General features: G+C 37.4%; 1 protein-coding gene across 1 annotated transcript in view; it reads right to left on the bottom strand.

The window, feature by feature from the left end:
* The window catches only part of nup188 (nucleoporin 188), a 102,852-nt gene extending 77,151 nt beyond the window's left edge, over positions 1 to 25,701 (bottom strand). Inside the window, exons 1-19 of the mRNA XM_048613387.1 lie at positions 25,696 to 25,701; positions 24,832 to 25,032; positions 24,024 to 24,113; positions 22,978 to 23,043; positions 21,862 to 21,981; positions 21,444 to 21,570; positions 20,331 to 20,486; positions 18,803 to 18,929; positions 18,335 to 18,422; positions 16,971 to 17,047; positions 14,299 to 14,413; positions 12,612 to 12,732; positions 8,519 to 8,585; positions 8,283 to 8,408; positions 4,523 to 4,656; positions 2,984 to 3,090; positions 663 to 752; positions 363 to 479; positions 78 to 247 (exon numbers count right to left, since the gene is read on the bottom strand). Coding sequence (XP_048469344.1) covers positions 78 to 247; positions 363 to 479; positions 663 to 752; positions 2,984 to 3,090; positions 4,523 to 4,656; positions 8,283 to 8,408; positions 8,519 to 8,585; positions 12,612 to 12,732; positions 14,299 to 14,413; positions 16,971 to 17,047; positions 18,335 to 18,422; positions 18,803 to 18,929; positions 20,331 to 20,486; positions 21,444 to 21,570; positions 21,862 to 21,981; positions 22,978 to 23,043; positions 24,024 to 24,113; positions 24,832 to 25,032; positions 25,696 to 25,701 — 2,105 coding nt within the window. The remainder of the gene's footprint in view (positions 1 to 77; positions 248 to 362; positions 480 to 662; positions 753 to 2,983; positions 3,091 to 4,522; positions 4,657 to 8,282; positions 8,409 to 8,518; positions 8,586 to 12,611; positions 12,733 to 14,298; positions 14,414 to 16,970; positions 17,048 to 18,334; positions 18,423 to 18,802; positions 18,930 to 20,330; positions 20,487 to 21,443; positions 21,571 to 21,861; positions 21,982 to 22,977; positions 23,044 to 24,023; positions 24,114 to 24,831; positions 25,033 to 25,695) is intronic.
* Positions 25,702 to 25,759: the final 58 nt, after the last annotated feature.

The following is a 25,759-nucleotide window of genomic DNA, read 5'->3' on the forward strand; positions in this document are numbered from 1 at the left end:
GGGGACAAAAATATGGATACAAGGCTGTGAATAAAGCAATAAATACTTTGCAATTATAGAAAAAAAAACAAACATACTTGGCTCTCAAAACGGTCATCGCACTGTCCCTACGATCCTGCCACAGTGCATGCAAAAAAGCAATGGCAGCACGATGGATTAGAGGAGGACACCAATATTTTCCTTGTTGCTTGGAGTCGATGAATTCCAGTATCACTTGCAGACAGCTCCACTCCCCCAGGATAAACTCCTGTGAACATATGCCATAAAACTGACTTAACTGAAAATTAGAAACGGACACTGTTCAGCTTTTTGTTCAACTGGGAGATTAGCCCTCAACAGACAGACTGGTCTTTATTTCTCACCTTTGACCCAACTGCATTATCTTTCACTTCCAAGTTGAGGAAGAGCTCAATCAAACCAGGCTGCGTCTCCACAGCAACTGTTAAAAACTCCAGGATCATCACCTTAATCCGCATGTCCTAAATCACAGAAATTTATTTTTAAAAAACTGTTTAAACACCTGGAAGAACACGCTCGCACAGTTCTCATCGTTAAGCTTCCTTTCAGAATGCTAACTGCGCCATGTGCATCATATATTTGCTTGTATCAGAGTCAGTAGCATAAAACACTAGCATTAACATCTTGTGAAATAAAGCAGGAACCTCTGTCTTGCTCTGCAGTCTATTAAGAAATGCATCACGTATTGCTGCAGCATCACTTCCAAGGCAGGCATACACTGACATCGGGGCCACCTGGAAAATAATTAAGAAATGTTTCAATGCAAAAATTCACATTCCTTTTGTGGAGTACTTGTTTTAACTTACCTGCCTCCAAATTGTTTTGTCGCCACCTATTCTCCTTCAGTCTCAAAATCTAAACTCTCAACACTTTGTTAAAGAGGACTAAAACAACTTGGAGTGGTTCGCAAGATAACATCTAATCAAACACACTGGGGTAATAGAAGCAGACAAAGGAACTGTAAACAGACCTTCCACACTATTCATGCATTCCTCCCCTTTTCATCATATCTAGCTCCCCACTCATTCCTTCAATCCTCTCAATGTTCAGAAATTAGTTATCAACTGGTCGAAAGCAGAATGGAGGATGTTGGGGAGTGATGATGAAACATTATCTAGCCTTTCAGAAATGCCAAATCTCAATCACATAATTTGAACACAGCTTGAAGCAACTGTCTACACCATAAAACCATTACAGTAAGGCATTCGGCCCCTCAAGCCTGCTCCTCCATTCAATAGGATCACAGTTGATCCAACATTCCTTGCATCCACTTTCTAGCCTGTTGGTTATAACTCTTGATTCTCTGTTCAAGAACGTATCTCAGCCATTAATATATTACAAGGACTCTGCCCCCACAACTCTGTTGCAGGGAATACCAAAGACACTCACCCCTCAGAAGAAATTCCTCCGCTTCTCAGTCTTATATTGGCATCCTTTTATTCTGAGACTGTGCCTTCTGGCCCTAGACTCACCCATAAGGGGAAGCATCCTCTCAGCATTTACACTGTCAAGCCCCTTAAGAATCCTATTTCAATGATATCACCTCATTCTTCAAAACTCCAGCGAGTAGAGTCCTAACCTGTTTAGCCCTTGCTAATAAGACACACTTTCCATACCAGTGATCATCCTAGTCAACCTTCTCTGAATTGCCTCCAAGGAAACAATAAGCTTCCTTAAAACGAAGAGATTACAACTGCTCTCAGTACTCCAGTTGTGGTCTCACCAGCATCTTGTACAGTTTTCCCTACTCTCATACTCTCAAGCCCCTTGAAATAAGGCCCAATACTCCTTAGCTTCCCTGATTACATGCTGCACTTGTGTGCTTGCTTTGTGTTTCATACACAAGCTCCCCATGTCCCTTTGAGAGGTAGCTTTTTGCAGTTTCTCTCAATTTAATACCGTTCTTTTCTTCTCCCTTCCAAAATGAAGAACTTCACATTTTCCTGCATTATACTCCATTTACCAACTTTTTGTCCACTTACTTAGCCTATCAATATCGCTCTGTAAACTGTTTGTATCCTTCAGACAACCCATCTTTCCATCTATTTTAGTATCATGTGCAAACTTGACTACAGTACATTCGCTTTCTTCCAATGTATTAAAATATATGGTGAACAGTTGTGGGCCCAGCACTGATCCCTGTGGAATCCCACTGGTCACAGGTTGCCAACCTAAAAAAGAATCCTGTATCCCTACGAGCCAATTCTCTATCCACATCAGCACACTATCTCCAATATAACGGGCTCTAATCTTATGACTTTACATTTTGAGGGGTATCTGGTCAAATGTCTTCTGGAAGTCCAAGTACAACACATCTACTGGCTCCCCTCTATCTAATCAAATTGAGACTTGCACAAAAAACTCGAGTCAGATACTATGATTTTCCAAATATTCTGCTATTACTTCCTTAATGATTGATTCCTGTACTTTTCCAACAAGCAGATATTCGGCTAATCGACCTGCTTTTTGCATCCCTTCCTGTTTGAAGAGCGATGACATTAACAGTTTTCCAATCCTCTAGTACTTCGCCAGCAGCTGACTATTTTTGGAAAATTACAACCATTACATCCACTATCTCTTGCTGTTTTTTTTTTAGGATCCTAGGATACTAGCTATCAGGGCCAGGGGACTTCTGTCTTTAGCCCCATTAGTTTGTCGAAAATCACTTCTACAGTGATAATAATGGTACTTAACCCCTTCCCCATATTCTCCAAGGGTAATCAACCTGTAGACTCCTTAACCACAGACAGCTGGCAAGGCTGAGTCATTGGGTATATTCAAGGCTGAGATAGACACATTTTTAATCAGTAAGGGAATCAAGAGGTATGTGATAAGGCAAGAAAGCAGACTTGAGGATTATCAGATCAGCCATGATCACACAGTAACAGAACAGACCAGATGGGCCATACGACTGACTTCTACTCCTACATGTTATAGGACGCAGGAACTTTAAAACATAACCTACCATTGCAAGTCTCTTCAGGAGCTGGATAGCAAGGCGCGGCAATGCAGGATCATGCCTGTGGTATATGTACTTTGCCAAAACTGCTATTAAGTTATTGCCATGGGTACCTGAAATAGTTAACACAAGTGTAAAATTAAACCAAAACCAAAGCAAAACAAGTTTAGTATTATCCGGGCTGCAAGAACTTATTTCCAAATATCAATTTGATACCACCAGACTTAACAGAAGATACAGCAAAAGTTTTGCTATTTGTTAATTTTTCAGAAGTCAGTGATGATTAGGTGGGAGTGAAGAGCAAGTGATAAGTGACGTGTCACTACTGAGACCAAGTCTATTCATGTCCACTTTGTGGACAATCCTTCTATTTCCCTCTACATCATCACAGTCTGCCCAAAGGAACGGACAGAGTCTTTATCATTTGTCTTTGCCTTCCAGATTTGTTTTTACAAACTTAAACTTGTCTATCTCTACTTGAAAAAGCAATGTTCCTCACCCAGCTTGAAAAATAGCATGGAAAATGGCAAAACTATCTAACTGAAGTAACAGAACATATAATTAATATAAACTGATTTACACTCATTGCTCCAAAGCAGAGACCACATTCAATGGAGGCAGTGTAGGGTTAACAGAAATCAAAATCAAGAACAAACAATTGGAGAAACTCAGCAGTCTGACAATATCTGCAGAGAGAAACAGAGTTAACGTTTCAGGTCTAATAGCACTCTTCTTCAGAACATAGATAACATTTGTCTGGACAAACTATATTCAATAATCCCACCAGATTCAGAAGTAGTTTGTGCATTTCAAATCAGAGTGACTATGACCAGAGGAATACATACTGTTTTAATCTGGACAGACAGTTGAAGAATAATTCTAAAGGCAATCTTTACTCAGTTTAACTTTTATTCACAAAGCAAAACATTACAAGTGTACACCCCTTAACTGAGCTATACCACTGTTTCAGTAAGTGCCTCTATGTGCTCAGTTAATGCCCTCCAACTCTAAAGAATTGAACAAAGTTGAGGTACAATTAACACATACACAGCCAGATAAACTTCATTTCTGGTTTTTTCTAGTTTGCAAGTGGCTAACTTCAGTCTTTCTTTCTGTAAACCCAAAATGTGTCATTTAATCAGAGATAGTAAGAACTGCCAATGCTGGAGTCAGAGATAACACAATGTGGAGCTGGAGGAACACAGCAGGCCAGGCAGCATCAGAAGAGCGGGAAAGCTGATGTTTCGGTCGGGACCATTCTTCAGGAGGTGGTAGTTCTGAAGAAGGGTCCCGACCCGAAACATCAGATTTCCTGCTCCTCTGATGCTGCCTGACCTGCTGTGTTCCTCCAGCTCTACTCCATGTTATCGCTATATGTGTCATTTAACACCTCCTTGGAATTATTACTTCAGTAAATGATACCCGTTATGTTGTAATAATACACTACCAGTTAAAATTCACTGCATAACATTTACAGTAGTAACTATTCCATCCTGTTCTCAAATGCTATCTCTAATTATTCATTGCATCCCAGTTACTACATACCATGTTGTGTTAGGGCCTGCTCCAATGGCGAAACTACTTCTGATGATGGTTTCAGTTTGATGACATTGTTAGTTATAGAAAATGCTAACTTGATAGTCTGAATGAGTGTCTGGCCTGATCCTTCAGATCCACAGCTGCATTGAGGAGAAAAAGAAAAAAAAAAAAGAAAACTGGATAAAATTTGTATTTCTAAATTATCAAAACAGGTAGGTGCACAAGTACTCAACATGATAGATAAGGCAAGTTTCATATTTACAAAATCCTCAGAATTTATCTAATTGCATCAGAAAAATATACAGCACAGAAAAGGTCCTTAAACCCATCAAGTCTGCACTAAAGTCTGTACACACAAGTCTGTAATCTTAAACTTATACTAGTCTCACTTGCTAACACTTGGGCCATTAGATTTGAACATGATATTAATCGTGTTTATCCAGATACTGGAGGTTTCCCAATTCAACTACCTCCCCAAGGCACTGCATTCCAGATTCTCACCACCCTCTCAACTTAAAAATATTCTTCAAATCCTCATTAAACCTTCGGCTTTTCATTTTAAGACTATGACCTCTGTTCAATTTCAACTAAGGGGAACAACTACTTACCATCCACCCTGTCAATGATCCTCAATCAGGTCCCTCAGTTTTCTCAGCTCTAAAGAAAACAACCCAAGCTTATCCAGATTCTCTTCATAGCTAAACTACTCCATCCTAGGCATTATCCTGGTGAATCTCCTCTGTACCCCTCCAGTGCAATCATGTCTTTCTTACAATGTGGTAACTAGAACTGCACACAGTACTCCAGCTGTGGCCTACCCAGAGTCCTGTACAGTTCCAACATAACCTCCCAGCTCTTATAATCTATGCCGTAAATGATAAAGGCAAGTGTCCCATATTCCATCTTAACCACACTAATAATCTGTCCTGCTGACTTCAGGACCCTAAGATCCCTCTTTTCCTCTGAGCATCCTAGTTCTGCCATTCCGAGTACTCTCTGGTCTTGTTACTTCTTCCAAAGTCCATCACCTCACACTTATCAGGGTTAAATTTCACCTGCCCTGATCTGCCTACCAAACCAATCCCATCTATATTCTTGTATAATCCAAGACCTTCTTCCTCACTGTCAACTACCTAAATACTTACTATCTCCAGCCAACATTTTCTTCTATACATCATGAACAATGAAGGGATCCAGCATTGATCCCTGTGCTACGGCCACTGGACTCTAGTCTCTCAAACAGCTTCTACCACCACCTTCCATCTCCTGCTACTAAGCCAACTTGCCAAGTTACCCTGAATCCCAAGTGCTTTTACTTTCTTTATCAGCGTCCCACGTGAGACCTTGTCAAAGGCTTTGCTGAAATCCATCGAAAATAGCTCAAGTGCACCACCCTCATCTACATAACTGGTCAGCTACTTGAAACATTCAATCAGATTTGTTAGGCATAATTATCCTCTGACAAAGCTATGCTGACTATTCTGAACAAACCTTGTCTCTCCAAGTGGAGATCATTTCTCTCCCTCAGAATTTTCTCCAGGAGTTAACCTACAATGTGAGACTCACTGGTCTTTAATTCTCTGGTATAATTGTTACCACGTTTCTTGAAAATTGGAACCATCTTAGTTGCCCTCCAGTCTTCTGGCACCTCTCTTGTAGGAGGAATTAAAATTTTGGGTCAAAGTCCCTGTAATTTCTTCCCTCATCCATCACAGCAATCTGGGATAAACTCATCCAGACCTGGGGATGTGTCCACTAAAACCTCCAATACCTCCTCATTCTCTAATGTCAAACTGCTCAAGAACCTCACGGTATCTCCTCTTGAATTCTGTGCTTACATCCTTCTCTTTCGAAGTGAAGATAAATATGAAGTACTTGTTTAGCACCCTACTAATATTCTCCAGCTCCATACAGAATGCCTCTTAGTTCCTCATGGGCCCTACTCTTTCTCTGGTTATCTTTTTCCCTTTAATACACTTAGAACATACTAGGCTTTTCCCCCTAATCTTAACCATCAGCATTTTTCATGCCGCCTCTGCTTTCTTAATTACATTCCCAAGTTCACCCTTGCCCTTTCTGTACTTTAGGGACTCCATGGATTTGCTCCTTTTGTATCAATTGAAAGCCTCTCTTTTCCTTATCTAGTCTTAAATATTGCTAGGAATCCATGGTTCTTTGGGCTTGTTGTTCCCACATCCTATCCTAAAGGGACCATGTTGGCCTGCATTCTCAGCAATTCTGTTTTGATCACCCCTGCCACTGCGGATTTACCCAGAGGCAACTGTTCCCAGTTTACTTTGGCCAAATCCTGTCTTATTTCAGCAGCAAAGGCAAATCAGTTTGACCAAATAACATTATAGCATAAGCGGCGTCTATTTTTCAATTCATAAAATATAATTACTCTCACACCATTTAAAGTTATCAAAGCTGACACTTCACTGGTCTATTGAGGAAATGTTGCTCTGTCCGAGATGCTATTTTTCAGATCAGACATTAATCAGAGGATCCCTCTGCCTTCTGCCCAAAATAAAATAGCCCATGGCAGTATCTCAAATTAGAGGAGAGTTGTCTCCAGACACTTGGCTAACCCTCATTTAACATCACACTAAAAAGATTATCTGGACATTTACAATTTGCTGTCTGTCAGAACTTACTGCATGCAAATTAGCCACTGCATTTCCTAGGTCAGAACCATTACTACAATCAAAACACTATCATGGCTCTAAAGTGCTTTGACATCTCCCATGCTGTCAATGCTCTTGTTAAATGGAAGTTATTAATGATGAATACCTTGGTTTTGCTCAAATGCATTTATAGGTTTTTGCCGTTTTCCTCTTTTTAAAAAAAATCTTTTCCTCGCCCAACCTAAATCCTCTATATCTAGCATTTGGTGAAGCACTTCCAGTAAGAACAGCTTCCCCACTATAAAACCTCTTCCAACACGCGCACAAAGTCCTGCTTTTTACATTATTTGTAATGTTTTGATCTCATGCGTTCCTTTTTAGTAACCAAAGACACAGCAATAGCTGTAATACACATTTCTCCCCTTGGTCAAAAATAAGACTCATGTGAAACAAGTTTGGGTAGTTTCAACAAAGGTGCCAGCGAGCATCACTTCATAACACAAAAAGGTCTCTCATTTAGCACTAAAATATTGTAACTTCATTCAGTGAAACAAAAATAACTGCAAAAGACAGAACTGTACAACTAAACATTGTATCTTGGCAAAATAGATACTAATCACTGCTGAGGGAAAAAGAGAAAATATATTTCTCTGCAGAGATATTCGTGTGTCATTTATGGTACATGAGGCTATTAGAAATTGGAATAGGTAAAACATAAAAACATAGAAGATAGGAAGAGGAAGCAGCCATTCGGCCCTTTGAGCCTGCTCCACCATTCTTTATGATCATGGCTGATCGTCCAACTCAATAGCCTAATCCTGCTTTGTCCCCATAACCTTTGACAAGATTATTTATTCTATAAATACATGGCATATTAAAATTTAGGCACAAAAACAAATTTAAATAATTATCTGCTTATAGCAGATTCGAAGTTTAGCATGTTTTTCTATATCAATTAATTGTACAATACCCTTCATATACAAAAGTTTTTTTTTAAACAAAGTTTTGTAAACACATGTATTTTGTATTAAGCAGTATGAAGTTATCTAGTTACAATCAAGACAGTTTTGTCACTGTTAAAAGTCTACAGTAGTTTGATATAAACTACACCTTGCCTAACCAAATTCTGTGTTACAACTTACCTGTTAGGCTGTGCTGCCATTACTGCATCAATGGTGTCCACCCCAACAGCCATAATATTTATGATGGCTTGCCCTGCTTCTGTGTTTGCCAAACAATGCGTGCACAAAGACTGAAGACTGAGTGAGCTACTAAATGGAGGAAAGGAAAAAGTTAAGCTTTGTGTAATAGAATTGCCTTCTTCTCATCAGCTTACCTCAAAAACACAAGATTACAAAATTGCATCCTTGCAACATACCTGCCTTGTGATTCCTCTGCTGGATTCAGATGCAGGATGGTATAAATAAGTTCAAAAATTAGGCAACCTACGATATCAATCGAAAAACATGAAATTACAAACACAATAAAATTGCATCATGCAGGTTTGTACTTACACATATGTTGCTCATCTTAAATAATGACAAATTTTAAAAATAGAAAGAACTAGAAATTAATATCATTTCATTCATAATTTCTAATACTTAACTTGTCTACAACAAAACAGCCTCCACCTATGACAAAAAAATAAGAAGGTTCACAGAGGTTTGCAGCTGCAAAGAGTTGCCATGCTCGACTGGAGACTGGGAGTCCCATATGTATTTCCTCACTTTGGGTGCACAATTACAATAGATTTCGACGAGACAAAGATTTTGGAATTTTCTCAAACCCTTGCATTTCTGAAAGATCAACTTAGTGCACTTTCAATATAAAGCAACGTGAGGTACATTTTGAACTAGAACAGTGCCTGGGAGTAAGGAGTGTATTAACAAGTCTCAATGAACCTCATTGAGACAGTGCAAACTACCAGACACAGAAGTGGCAGGCATGAAGTGGTTTCAATCAAGGAGAACAGTGGTAGACCAAAATTAATGACCACTTAAGGGCTCATCCCATCTGGGATGCAACTATTTCAGCTCCAGGTGGGAGGAAGAGAAGGACAAACTACTGAACAAAAACTAACTGCTGGAGAAACTGGACCCGAAATGTTGAAAACCAGTTCTGATGAAGGGTCACTCGACTTGAAACATTAACTCTGATTCTTCTCCATAGATGCTGCCAGACCTGCTGAGCTTTTCCAGCAATTTCTGTTTTTGGTTCCCAAAACGTAACTGTTTTCTATTCGCAGATGCTGCTAGTTCTCCAGCAATTTATGTCTTTGTTTAGGATTTCCAGTATCCATAGTTTATTTTTTTTTTTAAGAAGCAAAGTCAGCCTACTCTATTTGTTATCAGATATTGGCAGGCCGAGAGTCAGTGGGACAGAGTCTTCAATTTGCACTAATCTACACAGGATCAAGGAACTGGACTGAGGGCTACGGTTTGGCTGAGAGCCATCCTTCTGCCACTGCTTCCTTCTCCCACTGACCAACACCCCAAAGACACAGTTACCTTTCCAGTAGGTAATTACATGCCCTTAAGGCTCAGAGGGTATTCTGCTGGCAGTGTTACAATGTACCAGTCTGACTGGCTGACTACTGTTAGCAGCCAGGACTTTCTGGTCTGGGGTCCTAAGTTCAGCAGGAAGTCTGCCAACAGCCAATTAGCTGCCTGATTGCTGAAAGATTTGGCAGGCTCTCTCACCTTAGTAAACCATGGTTTTGCTCCTGGAAACACAAACTTTCGGACTCCGGGCAAGATTCTGGCCAAAGGGTTTGGAAGCAGACTCAAATTTTTAAAAAAATTCAAAGAAGTGGCACAAGCTGTGCTCAAATTTAATATTGCCTATTCTCATATTGTTAGTATCAAGCCCATTTGTACATTTTGCCTGAACTAAATTAGCTAATTGAACAATGTGATGCCATTTCAGATAGTGAAAGTATTGGACAATTGTTCCAAACACACTGTTGCCTGAAGAAATGAAAATTTGAAAGGTTCACCAATGGAAGCGATTCTCTTAATGGGTGTTTCCATACAGGAGCCAAAGCATGGAATTGCAAGCAAGCCTCATTACAGGGCTATAATATGCTGCAGTTAAAAATTATTGATATGAAACATCAGAAGACACAATTGTGAAATTAGGTCTTAAAGTAGTTTTTTTGAATACAACTTACATATCATTAAAATTATATTAGAGCACAGTTGTTTGCTGCGAACAATTTATGCAAGTCTCTTGACAACCAAATCATTTCCAACTCCAGGGTTTTACAAACTTGGAGACTATTCCCTGAAAAAGCACTAACATCGCAAATCTCTCTTATCCAATAATGCTTGCTATTTGGACAGCTTGAATACTGTTGTAGCTATGGTAATGCATACACAAATACTTTTAGGTACTAGTCGATTAAATAGGTAATAAAAAGTATTCTCAAATAGCAGTATTTACACTCATCAAAAATGTTATGCTTTAATCTGACAACATTGACAATGTAATGCCTTCATACAAAGAAACCAGAGATACTGGAAAGCGGCTTTGCTTGACTGCTCAACTGGCTCAAGACATCATTGAAACATTCATGTCATTATATGTAATTGTTCTCCTGGTTTTCTGATTGACATTCCTGCCCAATTTACCACTGCCAAAAACATATCACAATCATTAAATGGAAGCTTGTTGAGTACCAAAATGGCAATTGTGTTTACTTAAACAATAATTACAGAATTGAATTCTTTGTATACGAAGTGTATTGAAAGTTTAAGCAACACATGAAGGTGTTATACAAATCTTTTGTCCTAATTTGTACCATCCATAACCACAGGTGAGTTGCTGGAGGACTAGAGGGTGGCTAATGTTTATGCATTTAAGAAAGGCTGTAAGGAGAAGCCTGGGATCTATAGACCTGAATCTGACATCAATGTTGGGTATAATGGTGGAGGTGATTCTGAAAGATAGGATTTACATGCATTTGGAGAGGCAAGGAACGATTAGGGATAGTCAGCATGATTTTGTGCAAAGGAAAGCAAATCTTACAAAGTTGATTGTTGTTGAGAAAGTAACCAAAAAGATTGATGAGGGCAGAGTGGTAGATGTTGCGTACATGGTCTTTAACAAGGTTTTGCATGGTAGATTAATTAATAAAGTTAGATCACATGGGATTCAAGGAGAGCTCACCAAGTGGATACCAAATTGACTGTGTGGTAGGAGACAGAAGGTGGTGGTAGAGGTAACAAGGTGTAGAGCTGGATGAACACAGCAGGCCAAGCAGCAGAGGAACAGGAAAGCTGACGTTTCGGGTCTGGACCCTTCTTCAGAAATTTCTGAAGAAAGACCATTTCTGAAGGGTCCAGACCCGAAATGTCGGGTCCTGTTCCTCTGATGCTGCTTGACCTGCTGTATTCAGCCAGCTCTACACCTGGTTATCTCATTCTCCAGCATCGGCAGTTCCTACTATCTCAGGTTGTGGTAGAGTGTTGTTTTTTGGACTGGAGGCCTGTGACCACCTGGATCCACTTTTGTTTGTCAGTTATATAAATGACATCAATGAGAATGGAAGCATGGTTTGTAAGTTTGCAGATGACACCAAAATTGGTGGTATAGTGGACAGTAAGAAAGTTATCTAAAATTACCAACAGATCTTGATCAATTGGGTCAATGGGCTCAGGAGTGGCAGATGGAGTTTAATTTGGATAAATACAATGGTATGCATTTTGGCAATACAAACTAGGACAGGACTTACACAATTAAGGGGAGGGCCCTGAGCAGTGTTGTCAAACAGAGACTGAGGGGTGATGGTACATAATTCTTTGTTAATTTGAGTCACAGGTAGACAGGGCCATTAAGAAGGCATTTAACATGCTTGCCTTCATTGCTCAGACCTTTAAGTATCAGAGTTGAGACATCTTGTATATCGCCAACATGACGTTAACTAGGCCTCTTCTGGAGTACTTTGTCCAGTTCTGGTCGCCCTGTTCTAGGCAGGATATTATTAAATTGGCTAGGGTTAAGAAAAGATTTATCAGGACTTTGCCAGGAAAGGAGGATTTGAGTTATAAAAATAGGCTGGGGCTATATTCCCTGGAGCGTAGGAGGTTGAGTGATGACCTTACTGAGGTTTATAAACTCATGACTGTCATAGATAAGGTGAATAGCAAAGGTCTTTTCCCTAAGTTGGGGGAGTTCAAACCTAGTGGGCACTTTTCAAGGTGACAGAAAGATTTAAAAAGGATGAGGGGCAACTTTTTTTTGTAAAAACTCAATGGTTAGCATGTGGAATAAATTACCAGAGGAAGTGGTGGATGCAGGTACAGTTACAACCTTTAAAAGACATTCAGATCAGTACACACAGGCAAGTGGGACTAGTTTAGTTTGAGAATATGGTTGGCTTGGACTGATTAAACAGAGGGTCTGTTTTCATGCTGTATGTTTATGACTCTAATTGAAGATTAGGTTTACATCATTTGTGCAAGAATCTTTACCAATTTCCTCTCGTATGCCATAGATATTGTAGCGCCATTTATGGTAAGTTGGCAGTAACTCTTTTAAGACAAAGACCACACAAGGCAGAAGACCTCGACTCTGAGTACTCCCCAGCTGCCCCTGTTAGAAAGTACAAAAACAAAATGGCATGTGAAAAGCACACATTAAATTGATTGTCTAGATTTAACTGTACTACAGTACTGCCAAATGCAAAACAAGATACTAATAACATAGAACCAAGAAAAAGGCTAAGACCATGAATGCTACCTTATGATTTTAAGCAACATTTTTCCAATAGCATGCCACTTTTTAAAAAAAAGTGATATTTAATATGTACAACCCATAAAGTTAGTTAAGAAGAATGGAGGGTACTGCAGATTATCCTAGTAGTTCCAGCAGTGGCATTAATTTTGCTGTGTTTTTTATAACATGCAAAGCAGTTCTAATTTTCATTTGTTGATGCATTACCCAACTCACTTTTCTACAATCCCCTATTTTGACTGGATTAATCAGATATATGGAATAGCATGCTGAGCAACAGCACCAACCCTTGTACCAATTGCAGTATGCACTGAAAACGACTGGAGATATCATCACATAGCCCTGATCTTGTAAACTACTGACAAACGAATGATTCACGTCAATAATTACTTCAGTTTACTGTGAGAAGGATTATGCAAGAGAATAATTCAGCAGATCCAAGTATAAACACCATGAGTTTCTCACCAATACTTTTCAACTTGAATTTTAATAATATATTTGCTTGCTTCATGAAATTTCCACTCAAGCACACACGGGTCATGTCTGAACACAGCAATAGAACTGCATGTGCTCAGCCAAAAGTCGAGCTATAGAACTGAGAATCAAACTAAATTCAAAAGCTGCAAGGGCAATCTTAGATACCTGATTCAGGTAATTACCATTACTGTACGCAACTTACCAATTTCCAATCAGACAGCAAGCAAAATTTCAGTTTTGAACTATTTAAACTTTAGTTTGGACAACTCACGATCCAGTCAAAAATAACCGATACCATCACTTAAGTGTACTTCGCCTATTAACACTAGTAATAAAAATACTGCACTTGAGTTCCAAGCTCTCTAACAGGAACCTATAGAATCAATCGATCCACTGATCTATTAAATATCCTAATTTTTGATCCAACAGACTGCAGTATTCAGAGACTTAAGACATCGCAAATGCTTCAAACATTGCTCTATGCACATGCTGCCTTCTGAATTACTGGATGTTTTTGGTTATGTCAAAAACAATTTTCACTATCCAAGTGAAAAAGGAGCAAAGAACAGTAATGGTGATTAAAACAAAAACTTGCGTCAGATTACATACAATAAGGTTATGTGAACCAATTGCAGCAGTATATTTTGCATGAAACACTGTTTTAAGTTTTCAATTCTCTCCATCTTCCCTTGAGTGCATGGATTGAATTCTGGGATTCAGATTGAAAAGATGACAGACCCGGGAAATAAATCACAATGATTTTGAAATAATTTAAAGTGATCATCCGAGTCGTGGTTCGGGGCAACAGTGAAAAACATTCTAACTTATCATAAACTAATAAAAAGTCTTCTTGATATCTCCAATACAGCTTGGTTTATAGAGATTACTTAATTGCCATGACAAAAAAACAAAACAATTTAAACACAGGCATCCAAGCAGAAGCTTTACCTTGACAAGCGTTGTGACCAGTCGGAGAAAGGCCATTGTGACACTATACTCGCCCTGAGGTCTCTCAATGCTCAGCAGCAGGTTACCATAACTACCAGCTTGCATTCCTTCAGCCCTTCAAGAAATAAATGTTGATTGTTGTATGTCCAGTTTCCCCAAAAAATATTACAACAAAATTCAATTCAGCGAAGCAATCTTTCTCGGAAATAATTTAGAGAAAGCTGCAGTGTCAACAGTCAATGTGCTAGTAGGAACCAATTCCATTTGACATGCCCTGCTGAATGTAAAATTTATCAGTTGCCCCCATGAGGACAGTAGAAAAGCAAAACGAATGAGGGACAGAAAACATTTTAAAACCCCATTAGAATGAGGTGAAAGAAAGGGGCATTTAGAATCAAGACAAAAGTCAGAGGAGAGACAATGCAAAGTTTGGTGCAAATCTCCAAAGCCAGCACACAGCCATCACCCATACTAGAAGAAATTTTCAACAAAAATGAAACTAAGCTGCACATGATAATTCAACATATTTCAATGGACTACAAATAAAGTTTGTTCAATTTTTTTTGGGGGTGGGGGGAAAAGGATAGATGGCTCCAAGAGAACAACTGTAGTAAAACAAAGGGGTTTCCATGTAACCTTTATTTCTGAAGTTTCTTCCTTCATGCACAATTAGTTCAGTGCTTTAAGAAATCAAGCTTGTACACATCTCTAATGGTGTCTACATTATCCAAGACAATCTCCAGCCAATGATAGTTGCGACTTGATCCTCTCATACACCAACATTACTTTGAAACGAACCTAGTGGAATTGAATGCTCTAATGAGTACCAGCCTGGATTTATGCGTTAGTTTGCTGTAACTGTCATAGTCAAAAGAACTACCCCCTAGTTATACCTGTGAAGCAAGCAAAGACCTTTCACTAAGAATGCTGCAATGCAGATTTAAAAAAGCAATCAGGACAAAGGACTTTCCATCAGGCTACAAAACCAAGAATCTCGAAAATCACCTGTTCAACTGCTAAAAGCAACACTACCAGTGCAACCCAATGTGCTCTTCACAAAATATTTACACTAATCCATGTTAACTTTTATTTGTAACTCTTTGGGTTCATCTCACTTCTAATCCACATGTATAAATGCTGCTTTAGTATTTCTTTTTGCGTGTAGTAATTAATAAACACCTAGTTATATTGGCTTCATATAAAACAAAGGGCCATTTGGTTCTGGGAGAGTGGTAGAAAGGGAAGGGATTGTTTCAAAATTAATCTTGTTTCAACTAATCTAAGAGTTAGGGTGAACTAAAAAAAAGGGAGCCAGTTATTCCATCCTCATCCAGGAACTTAACATTTTGGGGGATCGTGTCTGGAACCACAATGAATTGAGGAAGTTCGCCCAGGATCTGCTTGCAACATTTAATAGCTTTAGCTAATAAAAAGTTACCAACCTTAAATTTAAAACAAACAATTGATCTAACATGGAAATAATGAGGGTTTTTAAGTTATTTTTAAATATTTTGTAAATACTGGAACTAATGAAACATTTTTCCCAGTCAGCAGTAAATTTCAGTTTAAAACTATACAAGATCGGCATGCAAAGATGACATTACTGATCGTAAGAGAATTTGTTAGCTGCAAGGATGGAGAAGACGACTGTGCACTGCAAATAATTAAGTAAAAAACAAAAAGGAGTTATGTGCCTTATCCTGAATGTTGCCCTGCCAACAGGTCTAAGTGATATAGCTGTTAAAGATTGAGGACCCAGATTGTTTTGTTGGAAAGCAGGCACGTAGTGTTCACACTTGATGACAACAACAGCACCATCCATGCCTACTGTGGTCAGAATGGTAGTCTCTATATTCCCAGCAAGATGTTGAGAGTGTCGGGTTTTAAATATTTATGCTTTAAACTGTCCATTTAGTCCCAAGACAGTTCAGCTGAAAAATAGCTAATCAGTATTTCTGCCTGGATTCAAGGCGCACATGATTCATGTTGCCATTAAGATGGGCTTTCAAAGGACTGACAAATCCATTTGGTTAAAAAACAAAACAGTTTCTAAAAGATAGCTTTGAACTTCAGGAGATCTGTGTGCCCGAATTCAGGTGGAGTAACTGAAAAGGCTAAAAGTTTCTGTTCACTGTGCAAGAATGTAATGGTAACTCACACTATAATTGACAAGATCAAAATCACGAACATTTGGAACAATATGGGAAGATTCATCTAACCTTACCCATGGAGTGAAGCTGCATGGAAAATACTCACCATAAAGATCAGTGGTAGGGTTAAAAGTTACAAGGTTGAGGTCATAAGGAATCGAACTAAAAATCATTTCATTAGATCTGGGAAAAATCAAAAGACTACTTAGAGATAGTGCGAAGTTTACCTATGAAGGGGTTTCTTGAGTTGTGCAAAGGTAGCCGTTTGGTCTGTAATTTAAAGTATTAGCTGCCTTCAGAATTATTATTAAGTGAATAGTGTTTTTAGTTTGATTACTGCAATAAAAAGGCATAAAACATGAAATCTCGTGTCATCCTTTCAGTTTTAACTGGAAGCTTGAATTTCCTTACTTTCCTTCCTTATTCAAAGAAATTAACAGTTACAAAAATTAATTCAGTCATTACTCTGAAGTAATCTGGATCCTACACTTAGACTTTGTAGCAGAATTTATAATCCAATACCTGAGGGATTGAGCAATCCCAGTGACTTGTGTCACAGAGTATGGTAAAAAGCCTGTATGCTGTAGATCTGCCCATACCTAAGTAGAGAACAGAAGTTAATACAGTTCATTTGTTAGGTATACAATGTAATAGATAAACTGCATTTAACCAAAGAATGCACTCAAACGAAGCAAAGTGTTTTAAGACTGCAATACAATTTAAAAACCGTATTTCTTAAAATCTAAGTCATTAATTAATAGTACAATACCTACAGATTAATACTTCAAATAAATTGCTTTATGAAGTACTTTCTTCTATTGTATAATTCTGACTCAAGTATGGCTTTGTTATGCTTATGTGAAAAATCCGAATATTTGGTCTCATTGGCTGCGATTTATTTTCACTTTTTGGTATTATCTTCAAAATTTGTCTGTATTCTGTCAAAAATTAAGTGGATAAAAGCAAGGTGTTTCTGCAGATTCTTTTGTTCTTGCTGGATTCTGACAAAGCTTTTATAAAGCAGCTTTCAATGTGTGGCTCATTTTTCATTGAAATTCCCTTTCTGAAGGTTACAGCTCAAGATAACACACTGGTGAAACAAGAAGGCTCAGCTGATTAATTTTCAACATTTGGTTCATTTTTATTCTTATATGATGTCTGAATCTTGAAAAAAAAATGTTAGAGAGCTCAGATGAAATGCTGCAATAAAGCATAGGTGTTTTGCACATAAATTAGTTTTTGTGTATTTTGTAGGTCAAGATTAAATTAATTTTCACTTTACTGAATCTCTGACCTATATTTTCATAATTTCTATTCATCTTAAAATGATATGAAATATAGCATGAGGGCATCCTTAAATCAGTGGCCAAATTGCAACTGAGATTTTTGTTAATTTGCAGGTTCTTGTACTGCAGTGGCCAAAGTAAAAAGGCGTAGATTTCAGATCAGAAGGGACAGTGTCCGCATCAGAAACAAATCAGGTCATGGAATGACAAAATAATGCAAAAGAACCAAAACTGTAACATAGGAGATGAGGTCACACCCACAGTTCTTCACATGGCGAGTTGCTAATCTCACCTGTGGTATCGGGAAGAGGTTGCCAAATAGAAGTTTAGAGCTTTCCCTCAAAGAGAACAGGAGAAGGTAAAAAGAAAAAGAGCGAGTCAACCTCCGCTGAATCCATGCCCTTCTGAGCAGCTATCTTAAGATTGGAACTGCAGAGGATTGGGAACAGTTAGCCTGCCCACTCTCTCAACCAGCAGGAGTTGATTAGCACAGAGAAAACCTAAAAAGATGGGAGAAAATAAAAATTCCGTGGCTTCCATATGACCTTAAGTATGTACTCTAACACAAAACTGTTGCCCATTATGTCCACAGCAGTTTACCTTGGCTGGCATCCGTGTGGCCAGAACAGTTAGGGTATTTACACAAGAAGCAATCACATCCGTTGGAGGATTTAGCACAGAACTAAGCCTGCAACAAACAGAAAAACTATTAGCATAAACCAATTCACACTTGCTATTATAAATCTAAAGATTAAAATTGACAAGTAATTAATCTAGCACTACATGATTGTGCTGCATGAATAACTCTGCTACTAAATGACAAAGTGTTAACATCTTTTGCAAAATGGGAAACTTGATTCAGGAATAAAGATGTTTTTAGGTAAAATGAAAAACACATCAACGCTGCACCAATTTAGTAATCATTTCTGTTTACCTATCCCAAAGTCCAGTCATGTACAGGCAACAGTACGGTGGTACAATATCAGTTTTACTGACAAATGCATACAAACACAATATTGTATATTTTACTCTTTTAGTTTCATAAAAATACTGATAAAAATATTTTACCTTTGGATTAACATGTACAGACGAGAAGTGATTGGCAGCAGATAATCCGTAATAGACCAATCCGTGCTGATTATTTTGTGTACTAAATCAATAATCGGTTTGACCTTCTGGCAGTGAAGAAGAACATCTGGTACAATAAGACAACACTATATATAAAATCTGTCAAAGTACACCTGTAAGTTAACCATTTAAGAATTAATGTAATGTTAAAGAAACAAAATGCCTGTTGTCAAATAATACTATAGGTAAAATTAACAATTTGTTATTGATATTTTCATGGATCTGGTTTCATAAATTATGTTTTGCAAGGTATTAACTAAATTTGATTTAATTGGCAAAAAGTCAACTGATATCAGGTGAGTTCCAAATGCTTTTGTTGGTTCAACAGTCTAGATTTGCGAAATCAGTACAATGGTTACATAATCTAACTGAGCTGTTAAAATTTTTGATGAAGACATATACAGAACATTACAGTTTTTTCACCTGAAAACACCTTCAAATTTGCTTTGAATACTACTGCCAATAATGGTTAAATAATTTGAAATATCAGTATTATAATTACACAATTAACACAGGAAAGTGAGCATTTAATGCTTAAAGAAAACAGAATTCATCAAGAAACGTGACTTGAGGACAGTCTATACACCAGTAATAAACAGGCAGAAATTGAAAACCATTTTGGCCCAGATTTTGCAAAAGTAATTACACCATAGTTGTCAGCCTTCATGATCATCACTCCTCTAAAACTAATAGCAACCTCTGGTATGTGCACACACACAGCTAAACACAAATCTAGAAGTATCAAATCAATAACGCTACACTTTCCTAAAGGATGCATCGTTGGAAGATCCCAGAATAATGAATTGACAAGTACTTGGCCTTTAGATTATTAGTCATGTTCTAAAAACCCTTAAAAGTTATACATTAAAGTGTAATTGAACTTTTAGTTAATTAAACTAACTTAAGTTCAAAATTACTGAACAGTCTCACTGGTCCTAAAAATTAACTTCTATTTGTGGAATACCAAATGTACCTATATTTTCCATGTTTCAGCTTTTACTTTAATCCCAAGTATGACCCAATAGTTTACCTTGCTTTCTAAACATTAATTAGAAGTGAAGTCAATCACTGCATTTTCCCTTCCTGGTTTGTAGGCGGAGAGAATCTCTCAAGGTGAATGGCCGCTTAACTGTTTGATGACATCACTGATACTGGGCACCTGGAGATCCCCTTAACTTGGCTCCAGATTCAATTCAAACTAACACTGGAGAAAGAGGAAATCCATGTCACAGAGATCGTTAGATCCTTAGCACACAGCTTTCTTCTAGACCAGCAGTGAACACCACTGCTTTAGCACTAACTGCAAAATCCAGGCCATTAATTCCAATTTTATGTCAGAATGTGATTTTTTTTATTCCTTTTGAACACAGATGTTCACCAATATTTAACTACTTCCAAAATTAATTACAGGGTATAACAGCAATAAGTTGTTATATTTCACACACAAGGCAAATGCTATCAAACTCACCTGCTGTTGAAACGACATGTAACAGCATCTCAATCTCACAAGTGAACACTGTCCAGGAGCTATATGAGAAATCCCAACGTACCAGAAAACCCTGCCCTGCAGGAATTACATGTCCATACGTACCCTGCGACATGCGTATATTAGCCTGACCAGAACCTAGGATTAGATAAAAATGCAAATTATATGTGGGAGTTACTACTTTTAATAATGGTTTATAAAGGTTACGTCTACTTTTAGAATATAGTTCCACATATATCAATTTTAACTGACGTAAGCTCAATGATGGCAAAATTTTCCCCAATGCTTTCCTTGTAACTTATATTCTAGTTCCATTATTTATGCTATATTTGAAAACAAATTTCAGAAAGTCTGATATTTCAGTTCATTAGTGAAATAATGTACTCAGCACATCAAGGATAATAACGCCATTACTCGTTTATGAACTCGACCTGGTTAATCCAGTATTACTGGATCATTTATCTGAGAAACAGGATCCCAGAGTGAAAATATTAAATTTAGGAAAAAAAGGACACTTCAACATTTAGAAGCATCAGGTTTCAGCGCTGTTCACTTATTTCTGCTTCCTTCTCAGATCACAAATTATTCTCAAGCTAGTGATCTCCTTTCTATTACAATTCCCTCTCCCTCCTCCTTGAAGATGCTATATCAAAGTATTTAGCCGAGTACATAAACTAATTTTACAAACGTCACTTCCAATTCTAAAGAACATCAATTATACGCAAAAGGTGCTTAAATGTTTATATTCACAGCTCTAACAATTATCCAGCCACAAACATTGAGGAAAAGAAGTTGACAACATCAATCACAGAATTAGACTGTTCAGTTCTTCAGGCTTGCTTCTTCATTCAACAAACTTTAGATCTCAGTTCCATGATCCATATCAGAGTCATACAGTACAGAAGCAGACCCTTCGGTCCACTTGTCTATGCTGATCAAGTTTCCCAAACTAAACTAGACCAATTTGTCTGCATTTGGCCCATATCCCTCTAAACCTTTCCTATTCATGTGCCTGTCCAAGTGTTTTTTAAATGCTGTAATTTCTATTTTTAAGAATAAAAGTACAAGATTTGAATGAAGTACAAAACACCTTACCAAGAGGATAAAGCAGCTTTGGCATTTGCCTCCTCCACCGGGTCCCATCCTCATGGGAAAGTACATCGTGTGGTTTATGCTTATATGGCTCTGTGTAACATGTCATTTTATCCAAAAAACTGTAAACCTACAAAACAAAGAAAAATATCACCAACAGGACACAAACCCACTCATGCCAGCAAAAAGAAAATAAAGAATTGTGGTAATATTCTACAGACATAATTATAATGTGACTAAGACTTTTGCTTCTCTTAGTTCCAGTTCCTTTACATTGCAGTCAATAATACTGTGTAATTCCCAAATACAGTAAAATTATGAAAATTCATTGATTTAAGACCCATTTTAAATAAAAAGTATAAATTTAAAGTAGTTTCCTTCTTGAATCTCATTAAAAACTTATCAGTAAGCCTACACATACCTTTTTAGCAGTGGATTTATCGGATATCAGTGCAGATAGTAGTTGTAACAGTGGTGCCATTGACTGCGGGAACATTCCACAATTATTGTCCAACAAAATAGCAATACCTGCTGTGGGCTCCTTGATATCAAAAAAGAAAACAATGCAAAAGGGAATCAGAGTTCACACAATGTCAGGAAGGTAAAACTCATCACAATTTTAATTTCGTCAAATGAAACAATTAAAATTCCTGGACTTTTCCCATTCCTCATATTTATGATTGTAGCACGTAATGCTATAAAACTTAAGTACAAAGAGTGAAGGAAATAGGGTGCAATAAGATTAACAAACTCCTTACTCAAGTTTTATTTTGAAAAAGATATGGAATGCCCAAAATACACTCAGTTGGTTTAATAATCAGAACCACCCCTCACCTGACCCCCGAGGACCGCAGGAACTTGGCAAAAACATAAGTTTATCTACATTCCCATGCAAAATAGGTAGCTGCATGATAAAATGACAGTCACCACAATTAATCCAGTTCCTCTATTAGACACTATTTTTCTAGTGATTAATGCTTTATTTTCAGTAGAAGCTTTTCCAGACCACCTATATCAGGCAAAACTAGAAAAATGCAGTTACTGTAAAATGTACAACTATACTAAAACAAAATGAAGCCTAAAACAATATTGTACTGAATGTCTGATGCCAATTTAAACCATTTTCAGAAACCAAAATGTTTCAGTTTTTTTTAGAACCCTCATGAGAACCATGCTTCATCAGTTGTGCCTCACTGTTACGTCATGCAGCTAAATAAATGAGAAAAAAGTTAAGACAGTAGAAGATACATCTGACATCTTGGACCAACATCTTTCACAATGGCAGTAAGAGAAAGCTCTTCATTAGTGAGTCAGGAATAATAATTTTCATTTCCCAATGGATGGGCAGAGGAAGAAAAATTGCTTCAACATCTGCGGAATTTGTAATTAAATTTGGGATGCTATTCCCAAGATGACCATTATAGCAATTCAGCTGGCAGGAATTTGACATCTCGAATGAAGTTTTTTGAAATGGTCTGGGGTCTCAATATCATATCATCTTTACAATCTTCAGATAAATACAACCTGATGTACTTACAGTATCCCAAAAAAGTTCTGCCAGATTAGGGGCTGTGAATACCTCACAGGCAACATCAATCAAGTGCTAGAAGAGAAGAAAAACTGGATGAAATCAGTGTACTTCTGAAAATAAAGAATAGCTCTGCACCCAATATACAAGGTTAAATCAAAACACAACTACTATGAATTAGTATAAACTGAATGGAAAATTGTGCCAGTTCCCAATCATGCCCAAAAAAGCAGGTGCCAGGAACAAATCACCATTTGTTACAATTGCAACATAGAAATTGGATTGCTTTCCTTTCATTTAGAAATAAATGTTTCAAATAATCTTGCCATTAATGAGCAACAACACTGGACAGGACTGCATAAAGTTAGTCTAAAGGAACTGAATCTTAAAAGAAATCTCAGCTAAACTTTGTATGCTTAGTAAGAAATCCCTTTGCTAATGCCAGTAATAAGTTTCTTTATAAACTTGCTAGAATTTTTAGATAAAATACTCGTGTATAGGAAAATTGTTCCTTAATTATGAGTCAGACCTGCAAGTACTAGAGAGCATATTTGCATACTATGAAGTTCAACATTTAACAGAGTTACTAGACATTAGTCAATATGCTTTCTTTTATTTTTACTCATGGCACTTGATGTGAGCAAGGCCAGGAATAATTGCCCATTAATGGTCCTAAAGGTGGTGGTAGTGAACCATCCTAATCTATCTGGTATAGGCACACCAACAATACTGTGCCGAGACAGGGAGGGAGCGAGAGAGGGAGGGAATGTTGAGTCTCATATGACTTCTTCAGAACAGGAACCATACAGGACTTCAAACATTAACTGTTTTGCTGTAGGTGCTGCCCAACCTACGGAGTTTCTCAAGCATCTTCTATGCTTGTTTCAGATTTTCCACATCTGCAGTATTTTGCTTTTACTAAATTTAAAGTTGTACAGGCCTTTGTTTTAATATTAAAATTAATTTAACATTTCTGGTAATATTTTTATGGATAGTTTTCCACCAGGCTATTACAGGTATATGCTAACAGTCAACACAAATGTCATATTTTCTACCTGCTGATCTCCCAAAGTTTCTTCTTCAAACGATGTCAAGACAAATGACAGCAGTCCATAGAAACACATCCGTGCAGTACTGGCAGTACACTGAAAAACACATGAGTTCTCTCACTGCATCTTTAAAGCATGAAAACTGAGCCAGACACAAGTATCCTACAATCCAGCTGGTAAAAAGTAGAATAAAAGATCTTGAAAATAATGGCAGTTTCATTCTGTTGTTAAAATTTACTAAATATCCAACTTCTACGAGAATTAAAATAATGCATGTAAATACCTCTCCTGCTAGAGAACAAGCATCTTTACATAACAAAACATAATCTGCAGCATTGTACTTGGTTAACTATATTTCTTAAATTACCTTATTTAACATCGAACATGGTTATTTTTAGAGACAATAAAATGTCCATTCCCAAACAAATCTCTCTCACTGTATCATCCTTATTTCTTTGCACCATGTTCAGAAAAACACCTACACTATTCGGGTTTCTCCAATTCTTAATATGTCCTTGATTTCTTTTATCTGACTACTCAGACCACAAGTGACTAGTTTTTCCAATTCATCATTCTTTCCACAGATTGGTACTGCAATCTTACTTTCATTGGATATGCCCCATATCTACATGGCTGAGATAGGAATGATGCAAAAATGATGATTCTTTGGCTGAATAGGATAAGGCAGGTAGTAAATTAATCCACAAACTCTGGACCAATTCTCTAAACTGATCACGGCCTCAGTTTTAAACAGTGGTCACACAAGCTTTGTTAAACATAGTATTAGATTACTTTCCCACACTACCATACTCACATTGTTTCCCCCACTGCCAAGTGCCTTAAGCATCTGTGTCATAAACTGGAACACATTCTGCTGAATAGCAGTGCTTCCCAAGTGCCTGATTACAGGAGTTGATTCATCCAGGTTCAGCGTATGGCGCAACAAAGCCCAAGACAGCAGCACTGGTGCATGATGTGGTATGTCCCCTAATGTCAGCAGCAACTTGTCCATTTCCTTTAATAAGAAATAAGTTGCACAATAAAATTTGTATCACACTAATTATGAATAAGGGGATTATCACTGGGTGTCACAAAACTGAAAACAGCAGCAAAATACAGAATTTGTCATGTGATTATGAGATGCAATTTACAGCATATAAATCAGGTCAATGTTAGAAAATTGAAAATCAATCCACTGAAAAACAATTTTCAACTATTACAAAACATGGGAGATTGATTACATTAGGCTCTTCACATCTTCCAAAAAAGCTATTCCTCTGTCATCATATAACTATCATTAAAAAAAGAAATAAAGAAATCAAATGATTTTGGAACAAATGAACAGATAGATTTTATATCTCTGGCAAAATGTTCGATTCCGATTTAGATGATTTTCCACAGATCATTTGCAACCAAAATGGTCCGTCAGCAAACCTATTTTTAAAACTAAATGTTTTAAATGTTTTAAAAATAATGAGTTCTAATACTGCTTGGTCAGCTTTAGACAAATGCATTGGAAAATCTAATTGATAATTTCACAGTTATCTTCACAATCACATCAACTACTTTAAAATATTTTTTAAAATACGCACATGTTCCATTAAGGCATACTCTCAGCATGTCAAGAAAAATTATTCTTGCACAAAACCAACATCTAGCATTTCAAACATAAACTCACTTTCATTGTTCAATCATCTGAATGAAAGTCAAAGTTTTCAAGTACAGGAAAGTCCTCACAAAAC

The sequence above is a fragment of the Rhincodon typus genome, chromosome 28, assembly GCF_021869965.1.
Source record: "Rhincodon typus isolate 14 chromosome 28, sRhiTyp1.1, whole genome shotgun sequence".
Taxonomy (NCBI): Eukaryota; Metazoa; Chordata; class Chondrichthyes; order Orectolobiformes; family Rhincodontidae; genus Rhincodon; species Rhincodon typus.